We start from the raw sequence: 24,055 nt of genomic DNA on the forward strand, positions 1-24,055 counted from the left end.
TGGAAGCTAAGAGGAAAAAAAAAAAACACACACACACACAGACCAATTAAGAGAAAAGAGCAAAACTCCGGGGTGGCTGTAGCTCAGGAGGCAGAGCGGGTCCTCCGGTAATTGGAAAGTCGCTGGTTCGACTCCCTGGCTCTCCATGCTGCATGTCGAATTGTCCTTGAGCAAGATACTGAACCCCAAAATGCTCCTGATGAGCAGCTGGCACCTTGCATGGGAGCCTCTGCCACCAGTGAGTGAACCACTTCACACACACATTGCTCGTTGAGTACTGAACTTGCAGCATGTGACAGCCAGGTGTTACTGTCGGTAATACAGGTGAGGTTCGATGCTGTTACTCTCCTGAGTTGTGTGTGGCGCTTGTGTAAACTTTGACTATTTCGGGGTTTTTTTGGGTTTTTTTTTTGTAGTTAGCATGTGATGTTTCATTACATCGGACAAAATGTTAGAGAAACACTGAATTTGTGTTTACATGCAAGACAGTCGTGTTGCAATCAAAAACGGCGGGAGCACCAAAATCGCATGAAATACTAATTACTACATAATGCTGTTTAATTCTTCGAACTATCTGATGAATTCCAATCCGAAGCCACTAAATTTACAGATTACCAGATGAGGACAATGAAAAGGAAAAGAAAAGGATATGAAAAAATGTCATCTGAAAAGTAACTAGTAACTATACTGTAGCTGTCAAAGAAATGTAATGGACTAGAAAAGAACTATATCTACCTCTGGAATGTAGTGGCATAGAAGTATCAGGTACTATAAAAGGGAAATACTCAAGTAAGTACACCTTGGATTTGGACTTCAGTGGAGCACTTCAGAATGTCCACAGTTAGATTCCACCACCGACATCTGGCTGAGTGAGAACATGGTTCTTCCGCTCAGATTTGTACAGAGAACGTGAGTGTTTGCTTTCTTTTAGCTGCTGTTTGTGGTTGCAGGCCGCACACTGTGTACACAAACCATCTGAACACCATTGTGACATCGTAAGTGTTCTGACAAAGTGCCATACAGCTAAATACACACACCTGCTGAGATAGTGCCGTAGTGCATCAACCTGTCCAGTGAAGTAAAAAAAACAAACAAAAAAAAAACAAAACATTTCAAGTAATGCGATCGATAACAAGTGAAAGTATTTAATGAAATGAAGTACTCATAGAAACAGCTGGATCTCTTTACAACTAAAGCATAAAGCACAAAACATACGTCTGAGTCCGTGTGCAGTCTTTGAGGATTTCCACCCAAAAATCAGTGGAACCTGGCTAATGCTAATGCTGTTGTTGTGTCATCTATGTTAGTATGACTTGTGGTTTTCATTAAGATGGCTTTGCTGTATGCTAAAAACACAATATATGTACTAAAGTGAAATTATAAAGCCACAGAAAACCCTCTTCAACCCAAAATTGAGTCCATCCTGGATTTAAACAGTCATATTTGTGCAGTCGGGCCACTTTGCTAGATAATCCAAACTCTGCAGGCCAACAAATCAGGTCAAATCCTCTCTGAGTATTCGTCGTGTTTGTGGCTATTGGAGAGGCAGTCCGTGCCCCGAGGCTTTCATCGCCGCTCACCACTGGATTTCGCATTGAATTGTCATGTTTTCTCCAGTGACCTTCGCTGTGTTTCCATGACTCTGACTCTTCACAGTGCGTCTGGCTTATCTAAGAGTCAGGTGGTCCGCTTACATCAACGAGTCTGTCCCCCAAAGAGCCCTCTGTTAAGAGCTTGTCTCTCTCAGACCCCCCGCTGGACCAGTCATTTAAAGCACTAATGTTATGACCTTTTCAGATCATCATCTGGGGAGGTACTCCTGTGGCAGTCTGCTAAGGTTCCTGCTCTGCAGCGCCTGATCAACAGTACGAATGAAGGGGTCAATCATCTGTCTCATGTCAGTGGTGAATGGGTCAAAGGAGGGCCGCGGGGCCCCCGAGCGCTTGAAATGGCCGTCCTGGTTGCTCTGGGCACAAAGCAGCCTCTCCTCGGTCATAGTGGCATTCAAAAAGTCCGTGATGAGGCGCAGCTGTGGGAGGAGAGTCCTCTGCAGCTCCTCGTAGTGCACCACCAGCAGGCGGCGTCCAAACTTCAGCCAGCTCAGAGCGTGGGAGGCCCACCAGGGGGCGTAGCTGGAGACAAATTCCGGCCATTCTGCAGGTGAAAGAGGAGACAGTGTTTCCATTTAGGCATTTCATCAAACATCAGGAGATTTGTAAGTGTTATTGTTAGAGCTAACTGTTGGATAGAGCGACGGCATTCTCTCTGGGGAACACTGTTCACATTCAGAACGTCTTTCTCTACATCTCAGACATCCAAAGGTTGATTTGAGAGCAGACATTAAACACTCAAGAATGTTACATAGCTTTGGAGCACAGAAGTGAATGAAGGCACAGAGAGTAGCCACAGTGAATCTTAAGTGGTCGCTTCACAAGTCCTGGAACCGTGTCCCCATACTGTGGGGTATAATCAGTTGTACAGTCTGCGTCCATATGTCTTTCTATAGCAGCACACCGTGTATGAAAGCTAAAATTCGTTCATTAAAGAAATGAATGAATAAATGGATGGAATAAATCCTGCGATATTGCCAGCGCAGGATGCTGAATTGATGTCGCTCTTGACATTTATATGAAAAGTCTCCCCCATGTTACCGGAGGTGCAGGCCAGCGATGAAACCCACTTGATCCGTATGAATTAAAGATGACACCGCTCTCTCAAGACAGATTGTGGGCATCTTTGCAAACACTCTATAATCAGCGTGTCACGGACAAAAAAAATCCGTTTCATCCGCAAGCGGCCTTCGCCTGGTCCCTCCAACAGAGACATCACAGGGGAACTCGCACTGTGCAGCATTGACTGACTATAGTGAAGTTCGGAAGAGGATCGGTGCATCTTGAAGCATGAAACTAAACACTGTAATCATCCTCCCTGGCGCTGCTTTAGCAGAAGACAACATTCTGATTGCGGCCTTTTGCTTCTGGATCCGAGACTCCTCTTTCTAAACGTTCCGTCTCGCTTCCTTTAAACACAGGCAAATCAAAGCGTCGCATCATCAGCGCCCTTTGAGGTGTGTTTACATTCAGACTTGACACAATTTGAACGCTACTTTTTTGAAATGTCAAACGTATTTGATTACGTTAAAAACGGCAGAGAGCCCCTGTCGTCGAGGCAGGAGCGGAGGACATACTCTCCATTTGTTTCAGTCACAGGGGGAATATTTTGTCTGCTTTAGCATCCTTCTCATAGTCACGTCAAAGTCTCTTAGTGGAAATACTGTCTTTATTGCTAGGGTTCTGTATATGCTGCTGTACTTCCAATTTCCTCAGTCAAGCCAAGTGTGTTATCTTTCACACCTCTTCCCATTCCTGGCTAGAGCCTTTTTTTCTTAGCTCATAACACAAGACTCTTCATGTCTGAAAGCCTCCTCTACCATCTGAATAGATAAAAAAAAAAACAACAACAAAAAACAAATTCAAGCTCCGACACAAACGTGTGATATTTTGTTCTTTAAGGTTGAGAAAACAGTTTTGAGTAATTTTGCTTCAGCAAAATCGAAAAACACAGCGACAATGTTACAGAGGTCTGGTGAGATGATTGTGGGTATCAGAACTAGACAAAAGCAAAAATCTATCCTGTGTGGGAGGTTTTGTAATTCTAAATAAAAAGGGTATTGCAGAGGTATAAGGAAGACAGCAGCGAGAAGCCATAATCAGTCCCCACAGAGCAAGTTGTCACAAAAAAGCCGCAATATCGAATAGCGAATATGCAGACAAGAGGATCGTTCTTTACCTCCCTCTATCTTCTATAAGTCTGTTCAAATATAACTGAAACTTTATCCAAAAACAAGATACTCAGAGTCCTTGTAGCTCGGTTACCTGGGGCAGAAAACGCTCGGCCCGGCCATCTCTGCTTAAATCTGAAACATTGCAACACCGCTTGCTAACGTCTTCAAATATTTGATTATTCTATAACTATCTTTACTTTGTTTGGGACCCCATTAACATCCCATGATATTGCTCAAATAAAGCCGGAACTCATTTAAAAGGCTGATTTTGTGACAGCAGTCTTTCTCCGGGTCATAGCCTGCATCGCAGCAGGGAAATATTTACAGAAAACCAAACATACAACACATACTGTATCCATGCTACTGGACGAACCAAGGAAAAAACAACAGCCTGACAAAAAAGGATGTTTATCCCTCCACCGACTGGGTAAAGTTAATTGTGAGCACCACGTGACCAGAGCTATAACCTAAACTGGGCTATCAAGATATGAAATAACATTAAAAGCGCTTTTAGCACAACCAGACACAGAAAAAACAGCCAAGTAGACCACAGCAAAGGACCTACAGTGATGTCTGCAGCTGGAAATTCATCAGCAACCAGACGTGAAAATGACTTTGTAATCTCTTGATGCAGAGGAACTGGGACGCATTGGAAAGCCAATTTCTTATAGTTTCATTTTTCTGGATATAATTTTTCCATGCCTTGAGCACCCTTCCATTTTATTTTGATACAAATGTCAAAATCTAGACTGATAAAACCAATGTTTTTTTTTTTTTGTTTGTTTTTTGTAATTTGGTTGACCTGAACCTTTAAATACAACGCAGTTCACAGCACGTCATTTGTTCACATTTTTATGTGTCATATGTACCATCGTTAAACGTCATATCACATTTGCATTACATGTGTTGGAGCTGCTCTCCAGGGATGTAATCCATCGATACAGATCAACCTACTGATTTAATAATTAATGGTCTAAATATCATCGATGAAACTCACCTGGCACGCGGCGTCACTTTTTCCATTCAGCATTTCGGTGATTCACATGTTAAATGGAGCGTCTGACTCAGCATACCACTAACTCGTTGCTCTTTCTGTGACAACACCGACTGATCTGTTTCAACACTTCATGCAGGCTAGAATTCTGTCTTGGGGTTCTGTCAGGTGATGCAGTGAGTTAAGAAAAAGTAGAAGCTAGCCGCTATGCTAATTTATGCAATGTAAAATGCCATGGGCTTATGCTAACAGTGGTGACTAGCAAAAAAAACATTGGTCTCTTTGACTTACTGCACATAGCTGGTTACAATTATTTGGGTGTTCTTTTTTTGCTAAATGGCCAAAAGCAGAAAAGAAAGAGGCGGCAGCTTCTCCTGTAACTGACATGTAGCGGCCAGATGATATGGTCTCATGTTGATCGCAGGCCCCAGAATTAAAACCCGGCCGAAATCGTATTGTGTTGAATTTTTCGATGTCTGTAAATGTGATATCATTGTCCAAACAATATATGTAACACCTGATTTACGCACCTACTGCTTTCATATCAAGAGGCAGAGGAGACTGTCGTGGCATTATAGTTAGGCAAGAATACTGCCAACCGCTGGATAGTTTTAGTTACTGGCAACAAAAGCAGAAATACTGATGAGTTTCCAGATGGCGAATCATAAAACATGCTCTTCTCCTTAACCCTAACCAAATGTTTTTTTTTGTGTCTAAACCTGAAGAGACCCAAAGCATTCTCACGACCGAAAAATGAACCTAAGGGAACTCAAAGCTGCTGTTGATGTGATTTGTGCGTGAACTACCTCTATAGAAAAGCTGTCAGAGAGCACATGTGCAGTACGTTACTGACCGTGGTGCGTGGAGCCACTACAGCATCCTTCAGCGCAGCCATAAACTACGCCACATTTGCGTCTCGCTGGATTGGGCTGCGTTACCTTTGCTTTTCCACTGCGCATCTGTGGCGTGTCCTAAATGTCCGGCGCACTTGCGGTTGAACTCGGCCACGAGGGAGCGGTAAGGGTTCCGAATGAGCAGGATGGCGGAGTCGAACATCTCAATCTCTTTCTGGCCGCTCTCGTGGGTCTTGACGCAGATGCTGCGGCCGCTCTTCCAGTAGTCCTTCTCTCCTTTGAAACCTGGTACCAATGAATAAATGAATGAATAATGGTGAGCTCCGAGGCAATATTTCGCTCACTCAAACAGCTTGTTTGAACAGCGTCGAAGTGGCCTCCCCTCACCTCTGTTGTACAGCGTGCCGTCGAAATAGAAGCTGCCAGTGTAGTAGCCGGTCACGAGCTCGATCAGGTGCCGTACCCAGGTGTTGCCTGCACCAGGAAAACTAGAAAGAGCCACCAGGGAGCTGGATCTCTGAGGCAGAAACATCCTCTCTTTGCACCTGGAGTCTGGCGGGAGAGAGTTGTTGTTGCCAGTTTTAGCCATAAAATGAAGCTGATCAGAATACATCAGAGTGTGTGGCTGCAGAGATCCCAAAATGGATTCACTTTTGCACAGCACAAGTTCTATTTGACACAGTGCGAGGCATGAAATTAAACACGGACCGGCGGTGAGATTTTCGGCTCTGAGCCAATTTCGGAGGTGCATTCAGGAGCAACTTCTTCCACAATCATGCACTTAGTGTCCCCCCCCCAAGCAAACGACAAAATATTTATGGACAGCGCCGGTGAACGGACTGGCTTTATCAGAGGTTATTTTTACAGGATGTTTTACAGGAGGCAAGAGGGGGCCGGAACTTTTAGTGCTGTGCGTGATCCATAAAAATTACTGACATGGCAGAATAAAGATTACAGACACGGTCCGGTAATTATTATAGTGTCCAGTCTCCCTCTGTCCAACCAATTAGAATGAGGCTTTTTACATGATTGATGATGAGCTTAAACAGAGATTTCTGGGTTTTTTTTTTGTTTTTTTGTTGTTGTTTTTTTTAAGCCTGGGACCTATATTTACATGTTTAGGGAGTGTAAATGATTGATTCAACCAAAAGTTTTGAAATCGGTCCAGTTGATCACTTCATCTGGGAGCCGTGACACGGCCGCAATAAAATCCTTGGGGGCAAGTGCGCCACTTAAAGTGCTTCCTTTTTCTCCACTGAAAGGCCGAGGTTATTATTCTAAGTGAATGATAACTTTGCGGGAACTTTTTTTTTCGTGAGGTAGTAAGATATTTTAGCCAGAGACAGAAGTCGTCATTCAAGGAGAGGTCTCACTGAAATTACATCTCGCAAAAGTTGACTAGCCGCAAGGATACGACGGTGAGACGAGAATCAGAGTTGGAGCGGCGAGTTTAGAGTATATAGCGAGAGGAAATGCCAAAAGGCTTTATTTACATTAAATCATGGCTGGAGTCCGGGTCTGCTCCGAGGTTTCTGCCTGTTAAAAGGCGTTTTTTTTTGTTTGTTTTTTTGTTCTCGCCACCGTCTCCAAGTGTTGGTTCTCTCTAAATAAATACATTAAGGTGTATGGTTTAGTCCTGCTCAGTATAGAAAGTGTCGTGAGATGAAGTTTGCTGTGCGTGCTTTTCACATAAGGACTGATCGCATGGGAGATTGGTTGAATATTTAACTGGTTTTGACAGCCTAGATGAAGCGACGACTGTGACAGCCCACCTCACAGTATTTTCAGAGCGAGACTACTGGTTACGAAAAAGGATCTCATTGTACAGCAAAACAGCCCGTGTCTGTCGGAACTGTTTCTGTTATGTGGTCTGTCACTTGGAATAACAACCCCAGCCTGTCAGTGGCAAAAACAAGCTTTTTTAATGGCTGTAACTCTGACAGTCGGAGTTGCCCCAAAGGATTATGTTGCAGCCATTTCAGCTGTTTAGATGCTGGCAGCTTAAGAGATCTACTGGACTGATTCCAAAAAAAGAAGAAGAAAAAAAAAAAAAAAAAAACTAAGTATGAATCATTTACACACTCAAAGATGTACTTATAGCAGCATAGGGGTTTAAAATTACCGTAATTCCCCTTTAACAGACCCTGTCACATGCAGATGACTGACACAGCGCTGTATCTATATAACAAGTCTCACCGAGCACGGGCGTGTGATACACTTGGAAGTGTTCGTGCTCAGCGGAGGCTGGTGGCGCAGAGATGGCGGTGTAGTTCCCGGCGCACTGCTGGTTGTCTGACTGCTGGTTGAGGCTGAAAAGAGAAGAAGTCCACGTACAGAAACAGTGGGGCTTCCTGAACACAGCCAGCGGGAGCTCCTGCAAACCAAAAAGCACAAATGTTCTCTGTGTTTTCCTGTGACTCATCACGCTTGTTTTTGATCCTCTCCTAAGACTTATATTCTACTCAGGGGATGATGTGTCAGCTCACTTCGGCAGGAGAGTGCGCATCACATCCCTCCACTCCACACTTCGTTTGTGTTCATTATTTTTTTTTGTCGTTCTTATTTTTCCAGTGACAGAAGGTCAGAATGATCAGTGTCAAAGCAGACAGACACTGCAGGGAGAATGACTTATAAGTTACGCATAATCACGCACACAAGCACACACACACACACACACACACACACACACACACACACACACACACACAACGCTCTGTGAATTAATCACAATGCAGTCGCCACCAAAATGTGCAATATCTCCGCCAGACGTTTCGGTTTTGGGAGGAGACACGGCTGCATCCAGTGAGATGTCAGCGCAGGAACCAGACTGTCGACTTCTCATTAGTGGCACATTAAACCTAAAATATTCTGCAAAATCCGAGGAGCGCTCTGCTCCCACATGTGAAAAAAAAACATACAAAAAAAAAACCTGCCAGTACACTACGGAGATCACCAGGCCTGTAATGTGAGAGAACTGATTCAAAACCTTATCTGTGCAGGTCTCGATGCAGGATTGCGTGGTCAGGTTGGGCTGGAGGGAGTAGGTGGGGAAGGTGCTGATGGTGTTCTTCGGCATCTTGAAGCAGCCGCGGTAGTGAACGTTTCTGACTGGAAAGAGGAAAACACAAATGAGAGAGAGAGAAAAAAAAAAAGCAAAAAAAAAAAAAAAAAGCTGCGCACCAGTGGCAGAAACACAGAGACAGATGTTGTAGGACTCAGCTGCATTAACCAGCATCAGGACATATTTTTGTTTCTTCTCTGATGAGAGCAAATAAAGGCTTTTCTGAGGAGCAAATGATCAGATTTTCAAAAACAACGTTACACAACATCAGGTTGGATTCAAATTACCAATCTTCATCTCTGCCCTAATTACATTCCTGCACTCAACTGGATTCTGGCATAGATACATTTGCAATTCGGCTGCAATTCTCCAGAGACACTGAACCGTTCAATCATGAATATTAATACTGTATATGATATAAACTCCTTACATATTGACCTTGCCAACAGCAATAATTAGATGCATATCTAAAAAAAAACATTTTCTTTTGAAGAGAAATGTTCATGTATAATCAGTATTGCTTCATCTAGCTGTTATGCAGTTTTTTGGATCATAAAGGCAAACACACAACAACAACAACAACAAAGACAGCAGTGGAGCCACAACAGTTACACTGACATGTTTATCGTGTATATCTCGTTCTTTCAAATGGAAAATACAGTAACCTGAATCTGTTGCATCGCAAGCTTTTTCCGTGACACCCCCAGTGCAAAAGAGGGCCGACAGACAGACAGTGCGAATCCTGTCACGCACACACTCGCCTCCGAGAACACTCCTCAACAAATGTCATCGATCAAGTGTTAAAGTTGCACTAAAGCAGGATTTTATGCAAAAATGCGCCTGTTTAATTGGCCAAAATCACAGCGCGGGAGCACAATAACGCAAGCCTCATCACTCAGACTGACAGCTCGATATGTCCTTTTCCCGCAATCATTTCACATTAGGAACATCTCTGTCATAAAAATCTTAGAAGTAATGTAGCTCAACACAACAAAGATTAGTGAAGCATAGAGCTGGAGATTCTCTATATGTCTGTGACACTTTGCCCTGAGCTCATGAATCATCATAATGAATATAGTTATACTGCATATATACACATAGAGAAGACAAAATCTTCTTTGTAAATGAGTCGTGTTTTCATTTTACAGAAGGGCTGGGAACTTTCAGCAATATAGAATAGTGTATTATATTATTGGGGACTATTTTCAGCTGTGGATTAATACACATTTAGTGCTAGTTGAGAACAGGTCAATATTATTTACTGACAAGTTTTGCCATTTCTTATGTACCTTAGTTCACATCAACCTGGAAACAGTGCTTTTTTTTGCCGAGTGTGTTTTTCTATGGTGGTTACCAGAGTGAATGGGAAAAAATATAATTATTACCACGCAAAGTGCTGTACACAGAGGCAGAACATTTTAATATTTATTGTAAAACACTAAACGTGGACAAATGCAATAAAATCAATGGAAGGATGCTGTGGTAAATACTGTAGATGTGTGTGGGCTTGAGTCAAAATAAACTATAGAGAGTGTGTGTTCACGGTAATAAAGGAACAGGTCACCGACTGCTCTGGTGTGACTCACTGATGTGTTATTAATAGGTTTCGCGCAACAATGGAGCTCTATAGCACAAAGAAATAAGATATATCAGGCTTTGGTATCACAGGCGATACTTGTTAGAGGGATTAATTAGGGTTCAAGCAGTGAAGCTGCTGAAACCATTTTTCTGTTTCTTGAGATTATTCTTCCTCTTAAGCCCTTAAAACATCTGGGACTCAGTAACCATAACAGCCATAGTTCGAACGATGCGGACGACAGCGATGTTGTGATATGAATTGCAGTGGAAGTTGGGAAATGAATGTTATCAAGTGTCACTAGTTTGAGCGCGTAGAATTTATGGACCGATCTGGAGCAGGGTGAACCTGTCCACGTCAACTCTTCAAGCTAGTCAAGCTGTTTTGTTCTCTTTAACAGTGCCTCAGCCCGTTAATTGCAGCTTGCAGCTATACCTCTACTTCTACAGGTCTTGGCTTTTTTTGAGCAGACTCTCCCTTTAATATTGTTTGTAACTGTGGTGTGCTGAGTGTACTATTTTTACTGATCACATTCTACTGATTTATTTTTTTTTGGGGGGGGGGGGAGAATTTCGGCCAGAATATTTCAGTGATTTCTTCGCTCGTCTGCGAAGTCCCCCGCTGAGCGGCTTGTGCAGAGAATAAATAGCCCACAGTCCTGTTTGTTTCCTGAGGGGAAGTCGACTCACATTTTCTGTGACCTGGCAGCTGCTCCTCCACCTTGTAAATGGAGAGGCGGCCCACGCCGCCACAGGGAGACCCCCTCTCACCCCGACACACCAGACTACAATCCTCCTCAGGAGCCCGCGGACTGCTGATCCGGTTCCCACAGTGGCATTCGGCTCCGTACTCCAGACCTGCAAACTGGTACCCACTAACCACACACACACACACACACAGAAAGACAAAGTTATTGCCCCGGCCGTGGGCAATCCATAACCTCAAGCCATTGCCCTCAGGCTCAGCCATCCCATCAGGACATTAGCTAACGTTTCAAACTCATCACTTGACTCAAATTTCCCTGCATTAAACCTACAGTGCGCTGTAGCTATCCCCCGTGATATTTGTCAGTTCTGCTCCTTCTGCACTTGTCTGACTGTGTAATGCCTTTTTTTTCCAGCTGAACTGCAGCCACCTCTGATCTGTACTTTACATATCAAGGCTGTTGTGACTCATCCTCCTTCTTTATCCTCCCTCCTCGGGACAGACAGAGACCTCATCAAAATTGACCTTTTTCATATGTGTCCTTTGAAGCTTCTCCATAAATTGCCTTGACTTTTTTACTTTAAGTCATCGCGGTAATTGGCCCGCTCAGGTAACGAGCACGGCCGCTTTTTCCATGCGGATGGGGGCGGTGGGGGATGGGGGGGGGGAAACGGGGGCTCGGCAGGCTCGAGATGTGAGCTCCGACTCTCAGTCTGACTGCATCCGTCTGTCCTCCGCTGCTCTGGTTCAGTGGGGCTACTTTGAGGATATTAAAAAGAATAATTTAAGCGGGTCATTCCTTGATTTCTCTTTGAAAAATCCACCTGCCTCTCCACGTTTTTTTTTTTTTTTTTCTTTTCCTTGCAGCGTCATTTCAGCGCTGCAAATCCAGCTCGCGCCCAATCAGACGTTTTCACCCTGCAGCCGCGGGAAAGCACAGATCTAACCTCTGACTTATTCACCAACTGCTCTAGTCAGCTCATTAAGCTTTCTCACACATACACACCTCCCCTCCTTCCTTTCAAGCCTTCTGTCCTGGCCTGCTCTTCACTCTCCCCTCTCTCTCTCTCTCACCACCCCCTCATCTTTTACTGTCATCCAGCCACCTGGCTCTCCGCTGGCTGCGAACACAGGAGGCATTCATGGAGGAGAGACTGAGATCCAAAGCTTTTACTCAAACAGCAGGCCTTCTGTGGTCCCTTCACAGGAGTCCGCCGCAAATGCATTACCTTTCCGAGCAGGTGTCTTGACACAGAGAACTGGTCATTTTGCGCAGGTCATAAAGCATGGTTCCTCCCAAGGCCCGATCGCTGGCGTTGTGCAGGAAGCAGCCGATGTAGGTTCCTGCAAGTGTCGAGAGGATCCAGACAGAAAACCAATCAGACTGAAAAGTCCCCTGGATGGGAGCTCAGCAAATGCCATCACCTACTGAAAGGCTGATTGAAAAGCGTGTTTCTCTTGCAGTAACAATTAACGCTGAAAGGATGTGTCAATGAGTCGACTAGTTGGCAATTTGGACAATCAGTTAATCATTCAAGTCATTTGTCAAGCAAAGATATTAACCATTCTTTGTTTTTTAGCCTCTCAGATGAGGAACTGCTTCTTTTCAAGGGTCGCCAAGGCTGCTTATTATGAGCAACTCTGGCTTACAAATATTGGTAGTCGCAGATCAAAATACACTTATGGTGGCTGGTATTTGTAATTCTAGTGTTGTAAATAATTTCACACATTTCTGGATGTATAATTTTATGACCACGCAGGGATTTTTTTCCCGATGTCGATGAATTCTAGTCAGTTTAATATTGCAGAAGTCTCTATAGGCTTTGTTACTGTTAAAAGTAATATATTATTGTTACCTCCAACAATGTACACTGATATTGGTTTATTATAGTAACTTCTTCACCTTCATTTTCAATTATCATTACATTCTTTCATTTTTTAGTAGCCAGTTGATTTTTTTCAAGTTACATTAAGTTTAAGTTAATGGGACCAGAATTTTTTTTGTCCTTACATAAAGTATATTCACACATACAGTATAATGTGTATCCAATATATAATTGATCACATGGCCTCTCTCTCTCCCTCTCCTTCAGCTAAAGTTGCTAAACTCTTTTGGGCTATTTTTTTTTTAGAGCCAAGTCACTTATTTTTGGCTGGTTTCCATAGTAGTCCTGGTTGCTTCTTTCTGTCAGGAGTTCTAGCCACACTGTTTCTTTTTCCTTTGTTTTATTTGATTGTAAAGTAAATATCTTTGGGGGGTTTTGGATCATTAGCTGGACAAAATACGGCAGTTTGAAAGTGTCACCTTGAGCGCTGAGAGCTAGTAATGGGACACTTTATTGACTAAACGATTCATCAATCAAATTTAGTGGCATTGTAATTGATTATGAAATTAATCATCACTTACGGCCCTAATAACATGAATTGCGCCAAATAAGTGGGTTGATTTTCTGGCTAATTCTTTAGAGGGGCTCTGTGGGACTTCTGCGTTGTGCTAAAAGCCCACCGCTTATGCGAGCAGACTGCACTTCCAAACTAACATCAGCGACTGTTGCTCTCCGTAGGCAGAGCGGAGAGAGAGGCACTGAAACGAGGCACTGCCTTTAGACTTTCGCTAGACTTTCACAAAGAAATCCACAGTCCAGCAGCATTAAACAACTTCAACAAGGCGTCCACGGGCACATAGAGGCAACCGAGAGAGATTGGAATGGTCTCAGTCTTCAGGCCATGTTACATGTTAAGTCATCTGTTCACATATGGCCGACACGTAAACACGTAAGCTGCTGCAAATTGTTACGTAGAGCCTCTATAAGCTAGATTCTGAGGAAGGAAGCATAAAGAAAGGACTGAATAAACTCCCGTAAGAAAATTACAATAATTCTGATTGGGCTTTGTTCGGAGATATCACAGGGCACGCTGCGCACGCCCACAGTGAGCTGCAAATGGATGTAGACGCTCTCCTCTTTAACTTGATTTGGACATAAACCACACTTCCTCTGTCTTTAGTCTGGCACTGGCATCGTCCTGGAAACGGTGCCAAAGCAGCGTTTCAGCGTCATCACTTACTCACGCTAATTATACATACCAGCTACGTATTATGAGCCATAATATCCAACTAATTCATAACATGATGAAGCCTAATTTATCACCCGATGTAGATTATTCCTTGTCCTGCGTTACAGCGAATCTTATTTACTTCAGCCCTGTAGAAAGAGGGATGTAACGCATAATGGAGTACGACAGACTATTATGATGTGCTGACAAGATTAAAGCGCCATATAAAATGTCACCCAAATTCACTCTTTGATGTTATCCTCGTCTGTGCCACATTGCTACATCAAACTCTGCCCGGCTGACGCATAAAAAGTCTTCTTTATAAATACCAGTCGCAGTGGGGAGGGAAGCATATGCATTTCTTTTGTGTGCAGACTTCATTTACATCTCGCCCCTTGGGTCTGAGACAGTTATATTTTTAGGTTATATGCTCCATGCTCCTTCTCGTTCAGGAGCGTTATGTTCTGAACTGGTATGTTTAAGTCTGTCTTTTTGCTGCATGGAGTGCATACAGATAATCCCCCCCCCCCCCCCCCGTGTTGTTTTTTTTCCAGTTTATTTCACAAACCTTTTGTATCCACAGATGTTGTAAAGGCTTCAAGGACACCGAGGATTTTTTTTTTTTATTTTTTTTTTTTGATGCTCGCTACCAGCAAAAACAAAGACTGATGCCAACTGGCCGAAGAGAGGATTTATACAGTGTTGGAGGAGAAGCACGCCACGAGGATTGAGGAGATGTGGCAGCAAGGTGCGCAGACAAGATGGAAGAAAGCAATGGACTGTGAAATCTCTGGCAGGCCGAGCATCACCATATCGAATTCGTGATTCAATCAGTCTACGATGTCCTCTGAAGCCTGTCCAGCCTGTTGTGCTGGGGCGAGGCTGAGTCACCGGCCGCCTGTGCCTCAGGAGACAAACGCCGGGAGAGCAGCAGCAGCTGCCTGAAAGCACTAAGAGACTGAGGCTGCCAAAGTTGGTGGCAGGAAGCACCGCAAGAGGTATCACCCAAGGTGAGGCACCCCGGCACTCCTCACCCACCCAGAGGGGCAGGTCATTGCTTTAATCAAAGTGAAGGAGAGGCCTCAGGCAGTCGAGCTGAGGGTTAATGGAGGGAAGCGGCCCGTATTCTCAGACGTGATAGAAATGACCGCACTTAGGCCTGACACCGTCGCTTCCTTAACCACTGAGACAGATGGCTTTGCTGGAGCTGATTGTTCCCCGCAGGATTGGATGGAGAAGGCTAATGACATGACGACCAAGTATGAGGACATGTGCTTCTGCCACGGGCGGCGTGTGCACCGTGGGCGTCCATTAAAGTGGGCTGACGAGGGTTCACAGACTCGCTGCAGGGTCTGTAATGTCCTCACAGATGTGAGGAGAGTCATCAACACCGCAGCGCAGAGGGTGTCGAGACATATAGGACGACCCAAGCCGGGGTCACGGAGGGTCGCCTCAACAGTGTTTTTGTTACTGAAAAACCCAGAAATACCAAGTGACTGCAAATCGCTCTGAGTCTATGTATGTTAGCAGACTCCATTTCCAACGTTAGCTACCGTTGCTCTCCGTTGGTGGAGCGTAGAGAGGCATAGACGAGACGAGGCTCTCAAGAAAGTGCATACAGGTACATCCTTTGGACTGTCGCAGGAAATCTGACCCAAGTCCTTCACGAAGAAACCGAGGAAAGGTCTAATTGCTCTCGCCACATTATAATCAGCTCACATTTGGCCAATAAAGAAGTGATTTAAACGTGTAATACTGCACCAACTTGTTACATCTGATGTGCTCTGGTAGCGTTGTATTCGCCGACAAAGAGCTCTGTATGATTTGCTGGTTTATCACTGACTGATGTTCAGTTCTAGCATCGTTCTCGGGAGGGTAATAAAAGTGCGCTAAACTACATCGTTTTCGGGAAGAAATTTATGTCTGAAGAGAAAAATCTTCACTGATTGATTTTCGGGACTGAATAAACGGAATAAACAAACTGTCCTCGGAGGACGCTGTCATTGCCAGAGCTCGTGTTTCAGTGTCTGCAGGTAATCTGTGCACAGCCTCGACGACCTTCACCAATAAGGCAGGGCAACACTTATGTAGCCTGAGAGGCAACACCCAGGGGAGAAGAAGTCTGCCAAAGCACTCGCCACAACACTGTCTGCCGCCTGTTAAGCTCACTGCTGCGGCCGTACAGGAGTAAGTGAAGGTGACTCAGATGAGTGTATCTGCATTTTTATCGACTCAGGTCTTCTCATCTGGGCTGTCGTGGCTGTGCAGTCAGATGACAGTATTAAGACAGGCCTGCAGGAAGACCTAAGAAAACCTCATACAATAAAGCAATAACCACCTCTATTTTACACTAAAACCTTGTCAACACAGATAATGTGGCTCTAACTGTGTCCCCCCCGTAATTTTTCTCACTTCTGCTCTTCTCGGGGCATGTGATACTCCTGATATGTACTTTACATATCAAGGAATTTGTGGCTCATCCCCACGAGGCACAAAGTTTCCAGCTCCAGACATAAAGTGGCGTGCATCTCGCACTTTCATTGCAAAATGTTTAAATAGGTAGGCCTCCTGGATCTATGAATGTCTGAAACTGGGAGCGAAGGTGCAAACTTTCCAGGCGAGAAATGTAATGCTGCGTGATCGCTTTATACTGTGTCAAAGTATGGAGATGGAATGAAGATGAAGTAATCCAAATAAAACATTAAGACTCAATATTAAACTACAGAACTAAAGATATATATATATATTTTTACACATGGAAATGAACTAAAGCCGCAAGCCTTTAGTTTAGCATATCATGATTTTCTCATTGTATTCTTACTTTTCCTTTCGTTTGAACCCCATTATAGTGCCGGGATTCATTTGCACATCACAGTGAGACAGTATGTATCAGCTGATAATTATAGAGGAAACTCAGAACAGCATACCAAATATATGTTTAGAATACGCTTGGCTATTAACACCCAAATTTAAAGGACCAGTGTGTGGGATTAAGCGGCATCTAGCAATGAGGTTGTGTATTGCAACCAGCTGAACACCCCTCGTCCCACCCTGCCCACTAAAAAAAATGTTTCTCTGTTCTAAGCAACATAGCGGACTCCATTTAAGAGGACCAATGCCCTCTGTAGATATAAAAGCATTCTAAAAGCGTAGTGATTGTACACTACTGAAAAAATAATTGTGAATAATACATTATATTCCTGCCAAGGAAGATAGAAGATAAAAGATCAGCCTAAATCCTACACACTGTACCTTTAAGGGGTTCTTTGCTGTAATGTTCGTCTGTTTCATTTGGTTAAGTGAAAAAACAAATTGCAGAGAAAAATGTGGCACCACATTTTAAAAACTCTCAAATATTTGATTGGTATTAGACTCAAGCATTCTATTAGTTTGACTGTAAGTCCTGAGATTTCAGCTGTGTTTCTGGATCTGGACTGTAAAATGCTTCAACTGACGGTGTGAGTAAGCGCCCCTCGAACCACGTGGACGTGTGGCTCTGACACATCGGAAATGACATGTGACATTTGTGTAACACTGAAGCCATGACTGCAGCTGTTACTGTCATTCTCGATTAATCCACAGACAGACCAGTACAGTGTGTTTTTGGTTAATTGTTGAAACGTGCCTGTCACAATTTCTCAGAGACCAAGACGACGTCTTCAGATTGTTTCTGATAGACGATATGAAACGAGAATATTTACAGTAATATTAAACAGAGAGAAGCGGCAAATCCTCACTTTGGAGAAATTGGAACCAGGAGATTGAACTGTTTTTGCTCAATAAATGGCTTAAATGTCCAATGTGTAGGATTTAGTGGCATTTAATGGTAGGGATGCTCCCCCTATGGTGGCAAATAAAACATGAAAAGTGGAAGGAAAACACAATGACTCCTTGTTTGAAGTGATTATAAACACTACACTACACTAATGAATACATTTTTAAATTATATTCCAGTTCTGCTAGTAGATCCCCCTAAATCCCCCAAACTGGACCTTTAAAGGAAAACTGTGACTTTTTGGAAACACGAGTATTCGCTTTCTTTCCGGGAGATTGGTGAGAAAATTCATACCAGTCAGCTTCAGTTAGCTTAGTTTATGTTAAACTTGGCTTAGTATAGCATAAAGACAAGAAACGGGGCAGAGAACAAGCCTGGCTCCATCTAAAGGCAATAAACCTCTGAAGCCAGCACGTTACATCCCTGTTGTTTAATACATGCAGAATCTGAAGTGTCAAAATGTCTGGGGTCATACAGTGGATAATGTCCCACTCGGGAGCAGCGCTTCAGTACATGAATTAACCAAACGAGATGCAGTGTGTTACTACTGAGCCTTAAGAGGTACTGATCAAACTTTGGACAGAACCGGGTCAGCTGTGATGTTCTCTCACTCTTTCTCTAATGACATGAATCAGCCTATAATAGAAACAGAAACACTTCCTCATGAATTCTTTGTCGACGTAGTGAACAAACCGGCTGATCTTTCCTTTTTGAACCTGACAAATGCACATACGCATCGTTTAAACGTGCGCTCTGTGGATGATGGAATGAAACAGCTGGTCCAGGCTTTTGTTTGAAACCTTCAACCAGTTCCTCTTCCTGGGCGCGTGGGACAGTAGACCTCGGTAATTTAATTCGGTGTCCTGGGTAATACTTTCTGAAAAGGAACCTTTGCCAGATGGCTGTTGCTGAAACTGATCTGCCGCCTGCCTCCGACATTTTTCATCTGTATTAGCCTACTTAGTGACTGAGCAGTTATGTGGTGTCTGTTTAAAAAAGGGATTAAGAGCTCTTGTAGGATGCTTTTCAAGAAGGAGCAGGAAGAACAAATGTTCCACTAGAGGTAATTCCATTGTATCAGTTCAACAAAAGGAGGCGAAGGCACTGACAGGCCTCTTCAGCAATGGACTAAATCTCCGTGGATCTTCAAGTGCTCAAGTAATAGAGAGGACTCCTTAACAGAGAGCACGTCAGAAATTATATAATTTTTATCTCCGTAATTGCGCATTTATTTCCTAGAACTACTTTGGTTCCTTCTTGCCTTTTCCTCCTCTACTTTTCAGAGGATATTTGAGCATTATACCTCATCTACAAGATCTGAGGCACCCACACGTAAAATGTCATATAAATGTGTAATGAAGCTCTTCTAAATGTTCTAAGGTCACGATTATCCGTTCATAAATGTACAATGAAGCCTGTTGTGAGTGGAGAGGCCCGTGCAGAGCGCAATACCTGGGCTCCAGGCCATCTGAGCCGAAAAAGTAAGTCACAAAATAGAAAATAAACGTGTATATTTGCTCCTTCATATATTATTCACGGGGAAAACTGCCGTCGCAGTCAACACATCTTCGGCGGGATATTTCAATCCCTCATATCCTCCCTTCCACAGCAGCTCTGTGTCTGACAGCATGGCAGTGTTGGAGCCGAGTGCTTTTTCCCTGACTAATGATATCTGCTTTTGTTTAATGGCGACAGAAGTGCACAACCTTGGCTGCACGTATACAAGGTCAGCGGATGAATTGAAGAACCACATTAGAAGCTGTGGTGAGGCCACAGTCTGCCAGGTAACGCACCTTTTGGCAGCCATATTGGAGGTCCACATGTTTTGGAAAAGTAAACAAGTAGCTGAACGAATGAGTTAAAGCGCTTTACCGTCCCGACGGAATTCATTAGACGTGATTCAGCTCTGATTTATTACAGTCTGTGGAGAATAATAACATTCATTTTTCATGGCATCATACTGGTCAGCTAGTTGAAAACAGTATAGAGCAGGCTATCACCTCCATGTTTTAACGCCTCTCCGGCTCACTAATTGATGCAAATAGGCCAAGCAGTGGCCAGTGGTCACATATTAACATTAACAGCCCTCGCTTTATTTCTTTCGCCTGCTGGCTATAAGAAAAGCTGATGTTAATGAAGTTGCAACTCAGAGTGTTTAAGAGCAGAGGCCTGTGGCCTCATTTAAGAACCGGACTCATGATCAATTTTGATCTTAAAACCACATATAAGTCGTTATTTAAGTGATTGTCCTGATGGTTATGAAGGCTGTAACAGTCTTGGACGCAAATGTGTCCAAGGCTGTGGTGAACGATGCATGAGCTTAAGAACAACGAGCAGCAACATATCCCTAAACGGTGCGTTTGACTTTTCCTTTGGTCTATCCACGATTTGGTGCACCAATACTACGCGCTGCCTGGCATCAATCTCCTTTACAATCGCGCTGGTCTGTCTACCAAAATGTTTGACCATTCTGACCTTTTAGTCCATAGTCATTTCCGACTGGACCCTAAACTGATTCGAGAGTTATAGATCACAGGTGTTTAAGATCCAAACAGGTATCTTTGTACCTGTGTCATCAAGGTTCTTTTTTACCCTTCAGCGTCTTCTGTGAATCGAATGAAATCACGCCGTCAGAAATCTTAAGACCGAGTACGTGTGATATTTAACTCCTCCAAGGAGTTTATGTTTTCACCTGTTTCTGTTTTTGGTTGGTTGGCTGGTTGGTTTGTCAGCAGGATTACACAAAAACTACTGAACTGATTTCCACAAAACTTGGATGGAGACAGGTCTCCGGTGTAAAAGCTGTAAAAAAATAAAAGTGCCACAATTTGCATAAAAAAACCTTGCTTTCACCATGGTATTTAGTCTGCTGCTGAGGTGGATTTCCCCAAAGAGGATATCTGCTAGCGTGCAAACAAAACAGGAAGAAGCATCATTTTCCCTGGTCACTATCCCCAGGTTACGGTGGAACAACTGGAATGACTGTGGAAACTCTACACTAAAAAGAGAAAAGATGGAGGCTGATGGGGGAGGCAGAGAAGGTGAAGAGTGTGAGTGATGGAAATCGAGATGAAAGAGGAGCGAACGGACGGGCGTTCGCTCAATGAAGAGCTCCGGTGTTGTGTCAAAGTCTGTTCCCTCGCTGGTGTGTTTCCCCTTACCACTTGAGGTGGTACAGAACCAGAATTTCCTTCTACTAGATCAGCAAGTAACAAAGCCTGCCTTCTTCTTTACACAACCAAATGTTTTACTCTGCCTTTTCATAGCATTGATTTTCACAGTTGTTTTTTTTTTTTTTTTGGACTGTAGCCCGGTCGTAAGGGGTTGCTAATGCTGTCTTTTTGACAGCAGCGGCAACAGCAATAACCAAAAGCAACAGTGATACAACCGGGAAACACTAATAAGGGGGGAATTTAAAAAGGGTCTCAATTTATTCTTCCTTTTGATGTAGACCTGGAGAAAGGGACCGATCCAGGAATTTACTTCTCACATTCTGCACAAGTCTTGACAGCTGCTATTTATGAGTGTCTTCAATGACAATAAAACAAATTAAATATGCTTAATTTGATATTAGGTAATGCTTGGTTGAGTGAAAGGGGACCAACCTAACTCCTCACACTGACTTTTAAGTTGTATTCGTTGAGTGTGTTCGCAGAAAGATCTGTGTGTGTGTAGAGTTATTTACCTTTATGTCTGCTGCTCCTGTGGAGGGACACCCTCTGCTCTGGACTCTCCGGCAGCAGACTGTGAAACCAGCGACGATGCAAGTGTTGGACCCCGAGGCTTTGGGAAGCAGGCCAGTGTCGCCCCGCCTTGGCTCCCCCTCCGGACACTGGCTGAACGGCGGCCCATCTGGAGCGCGCCCTCACGCCAAGGCCCGCGGTCCTGAGGGCGGTGGGCGGCGCTGCGAGGGACAGCAGCGGCGGCAGGCCGGCCAGGTTTGGCTGGGCCACCCTGACGCTGGAGCGCTGCAGGAGCAGGATGCTGCCGGCCATCAGATAGGCGATGCCCAGGCAGAGGAGCAGCATCTGAGCCCGCTTCAAGAGGCAGTGCAGTCTGTAGAGGGGCGCCACCATTCTGCGTCCTGTCTGTCACCTTAGTGGAAGGCCATTTCATGGATTAGGAGTGGGGGAGATCTGTAACCTACTTACAACTTCATAATCTTGGAAAGACCTGCAGCATCTGGCGGTGTTGCAGACATTGTGTCTTGGTCCTTGGTCAATACAGCCCGATAGCAGCAGTGGAACAATGGATGTGTCACAACAGAGGGATTTAATATCCAAGGCTGCGGCCACTGACTCCAGGATGATCCTTGGGGGGGAAGCTGAGGCCCAAAAGCACAGGAAAGAAAAAAAAACAAAAAAAAAAACACAAGCAGCTGGATTTAAAGCACAAGTGTGTGTCTCTGCATGTGAACACAATCAAAGGGAGGGAAGTAGACTATATGCCTGGCGGATTAGATGCACAGCTCATGTTGACATACGGGCTTGTGTTTCTGTCTTGCAGCATCTTGCAACACATCCCTCGGTGTCCGCTGCTTCGCTGCCTTCATTCCTGCCATTTGTTTTTAATTCCGAACCCTGCCTCAAGTTGCGTTCTGCAATTCCTGTAATTCCTGTAACAGCTGCGCGCCGGGGATTGCGCTCTCCTGTCACATTAATCTGTTTTTATAAAAAGGGGGGGGTGAACTCAGGATATACAGCAACCTTTACTAATGTGGCTTTTTAAAATTGGATTCCATTTTCAATGCAGAGATTTTTTTTTTTCCCTCAATGCCTGCACTGTCAGATTGTGGAGCCTGGCAGATATTACCGGTGTTGAAATGAATATGACCCTAATCTAAGTCTCACAGTTATCACAGTGAAATGACAATCATATGATTAAAAAGAAAGAAAAGAAAAAGAAAGAAAGAAAGAAAGAAAGAAAGAAAAGAGAAAACTGTCTGGAGAGAGCGCATTATGGGTGCTTATGGAATGGGGGGGATTATCGTGGCAGTATGCAGACCACCTCTCTCATCATCTGTGGGGAGATGAATAAGTGATGAGTGAGAGAAAGAGAAAAGAAAAACACGCAAGGATGAGATGCTGAGGATGTCTGAGTGATTGGGATGTAAAACACCCAAGTGCTCCAAGTGTTTCTATGGAGCCTGATACTTGTGCCCCCTTCTCTTGACGATTTCACCCAGTCTAGAGGTTCCCGTGTGTGTGTGTGTGTGTGTGTGTGTGTGTGTGTGTGCACCCCTCGGTAGATGCCTGACAGCCTGAGTCCCTCCTCCCCTCACATCCGATGATGCCCGTTAATGCCCGTTTGTCTCGGTGGCCGTCACACACCGTCATGCCCTTCAGCTCTACTTTTCATCTCAGGCCTCTCTCGTTCTAGTCTTGTGAAGCACACTGTACCCTCCTTGAAGATACAAAAAATGAATAAATATATATATATATATATATTTTAAAAGTCGGGGTGCGGTGGTGCTCCCGAGGATAGGAGCAACAGTTTGCACAAGGAACAGCCTCAGATCGAGTCCGAGTGCCCAAGTTGTGCTCAACTCCGAATTTATTTTACGCAATAAATAATAATAATAATAATAATAATAATAATAATAATAATAATAATAATAATAATAATAATAATAAAATCACTCCCGATCGAAACGCTCCTGACATCCCCTCGCCTGTCGGTCTGGTGTTTTATTTTTTTATTTTTTTGTTTTCTTTCCCTGATGTGGCTGGATGGTTGCGAGGCTGAGAGATAAATGAATCAACAGCGAGAGTGAACGCGAGTCACCTATTTAAGAATCCGAGGTCTTCCATCTTAACAACAACAACAAAAAAGCCCCTTCTCTCTCTCACTCACTCACTCTCTTTCTCTCTCTCTCTCTCTCTCTCTTTCTCCCTCGTCCTCTCTCTCTCTCTCTCTCTCTCTCTCTCTCTCTCTCTCTCTCTCTCTTCTGCCTCTCCACCATTTACAGTAGCGGGTGTGTGGACGTGCGCCTTACCTTCGGCGGCGGAGCGGTGCGCCCGGCATCCTTGCGTCGCGCCGTCACTTATCAGTTTATGGCCGATATGATCGCTGTTTTCCCCGCTTACTGTCCAGTGAAGGTCTCCTCGGCTCTCCAGCATTTCCCAGAGCTGGTGTTATATAAGCTCTCTCTGTTTCTCTCTCTCTCTCTCTCGCTCTCCCTCTCTCTTTCCGTCGCTCTGAAAAAAAAAAAGGCTGGCACGGCGATATAAAGCACAGACAGTGTGTGTGAGT

The 24,055-nt window shown here is 44.1% G+C and overlaps 1 protein-coding gene across 4 annotated transcripts; it reads right to left on the reverse strand.

Annotated features, from left to right (window-relative positions):
- Positions 1-1,129: 1,129 nt before the first annotated feature.
- On the reverse strand, positions 1,130-24,055 carry wscd1b (WSC domain containing 1b). 4 transcript variants are annotated; one of them, XM_037120762.1, is made up of 10 exons: positions 23,799-24,047; positions 21,977-22,127; positions 21,489-21,898; positions 12,204-12,318; positions 10,959-11,143; positions 8,619-8,740; positions 7,829-8,006; positions 6,020-6,184; positions 5,717-5,917; positions 1,130-2,154 (listed from the first exon to the last, which is right to left on the reverse strand). In XM_037120762.1, exons 3-10 carry the CDS (start codon positions 21,877-21,879, stop codon positions 1,802-1,804), a joined length of 1,710 nt encoding a protein of 569 aa, XP_036976657.1. In that variant the 5' UTR covers positions 21,880-21,898; positions 21,977-22,127; positions 23,799-24,047; the 3' UTR covers positions 1,130-1,801. The 4 variants fall into 4 exon arrangements, with proteins under 4 accessions (XP_036976657.1, XP_036976658.1, XP_036976656.1 ...); XM_037120763.1 differs by lacking the exon at positions 21,977-22,127; XM_037120761.1 differs by having other exon boundaries at positions 21,489-22,127; positions 23,799-24,046.

This window comes from Acanthopagrus latus, chromosome 13, assembly GCF_904848185.1.
Source record: "Acanthopagrus latus isolate v.2019 chromosome 13, fAcaLat1.1, whole genome shotgun sequence".
In the NCBI taxonomy this organism is placed as follows: Eukaryota; Metazoa; Chordata; class Actinopteri; order Spariformes; family Sparidae; genus Acanthopagrus; species Acanthopagrus latus.

Coding starts and splice junctions, on each gene's coding strand:
- wscd1b (XM_037120763.1), bottom strand. CDS start 21,879: ATGGTGGCGCCCCTCTACAGACTGCACTGCCTCTTGAAGCGGGCTCAG. Junction 8,741..10,958: donor GCTGCCAGGTCACAGAAAAT/GTGAGTCGACTT, acceptor TCCTCTTTCCAG/TCAGAAACGTTCACTACCGC. Junction 8,007..8,618: donor TCGAGACCTGCACAGATAAG/GTTTTGAATCAG, acceptor TTTGGTTTGCAG/GAGCTCCCGCTGGCTGTGTT.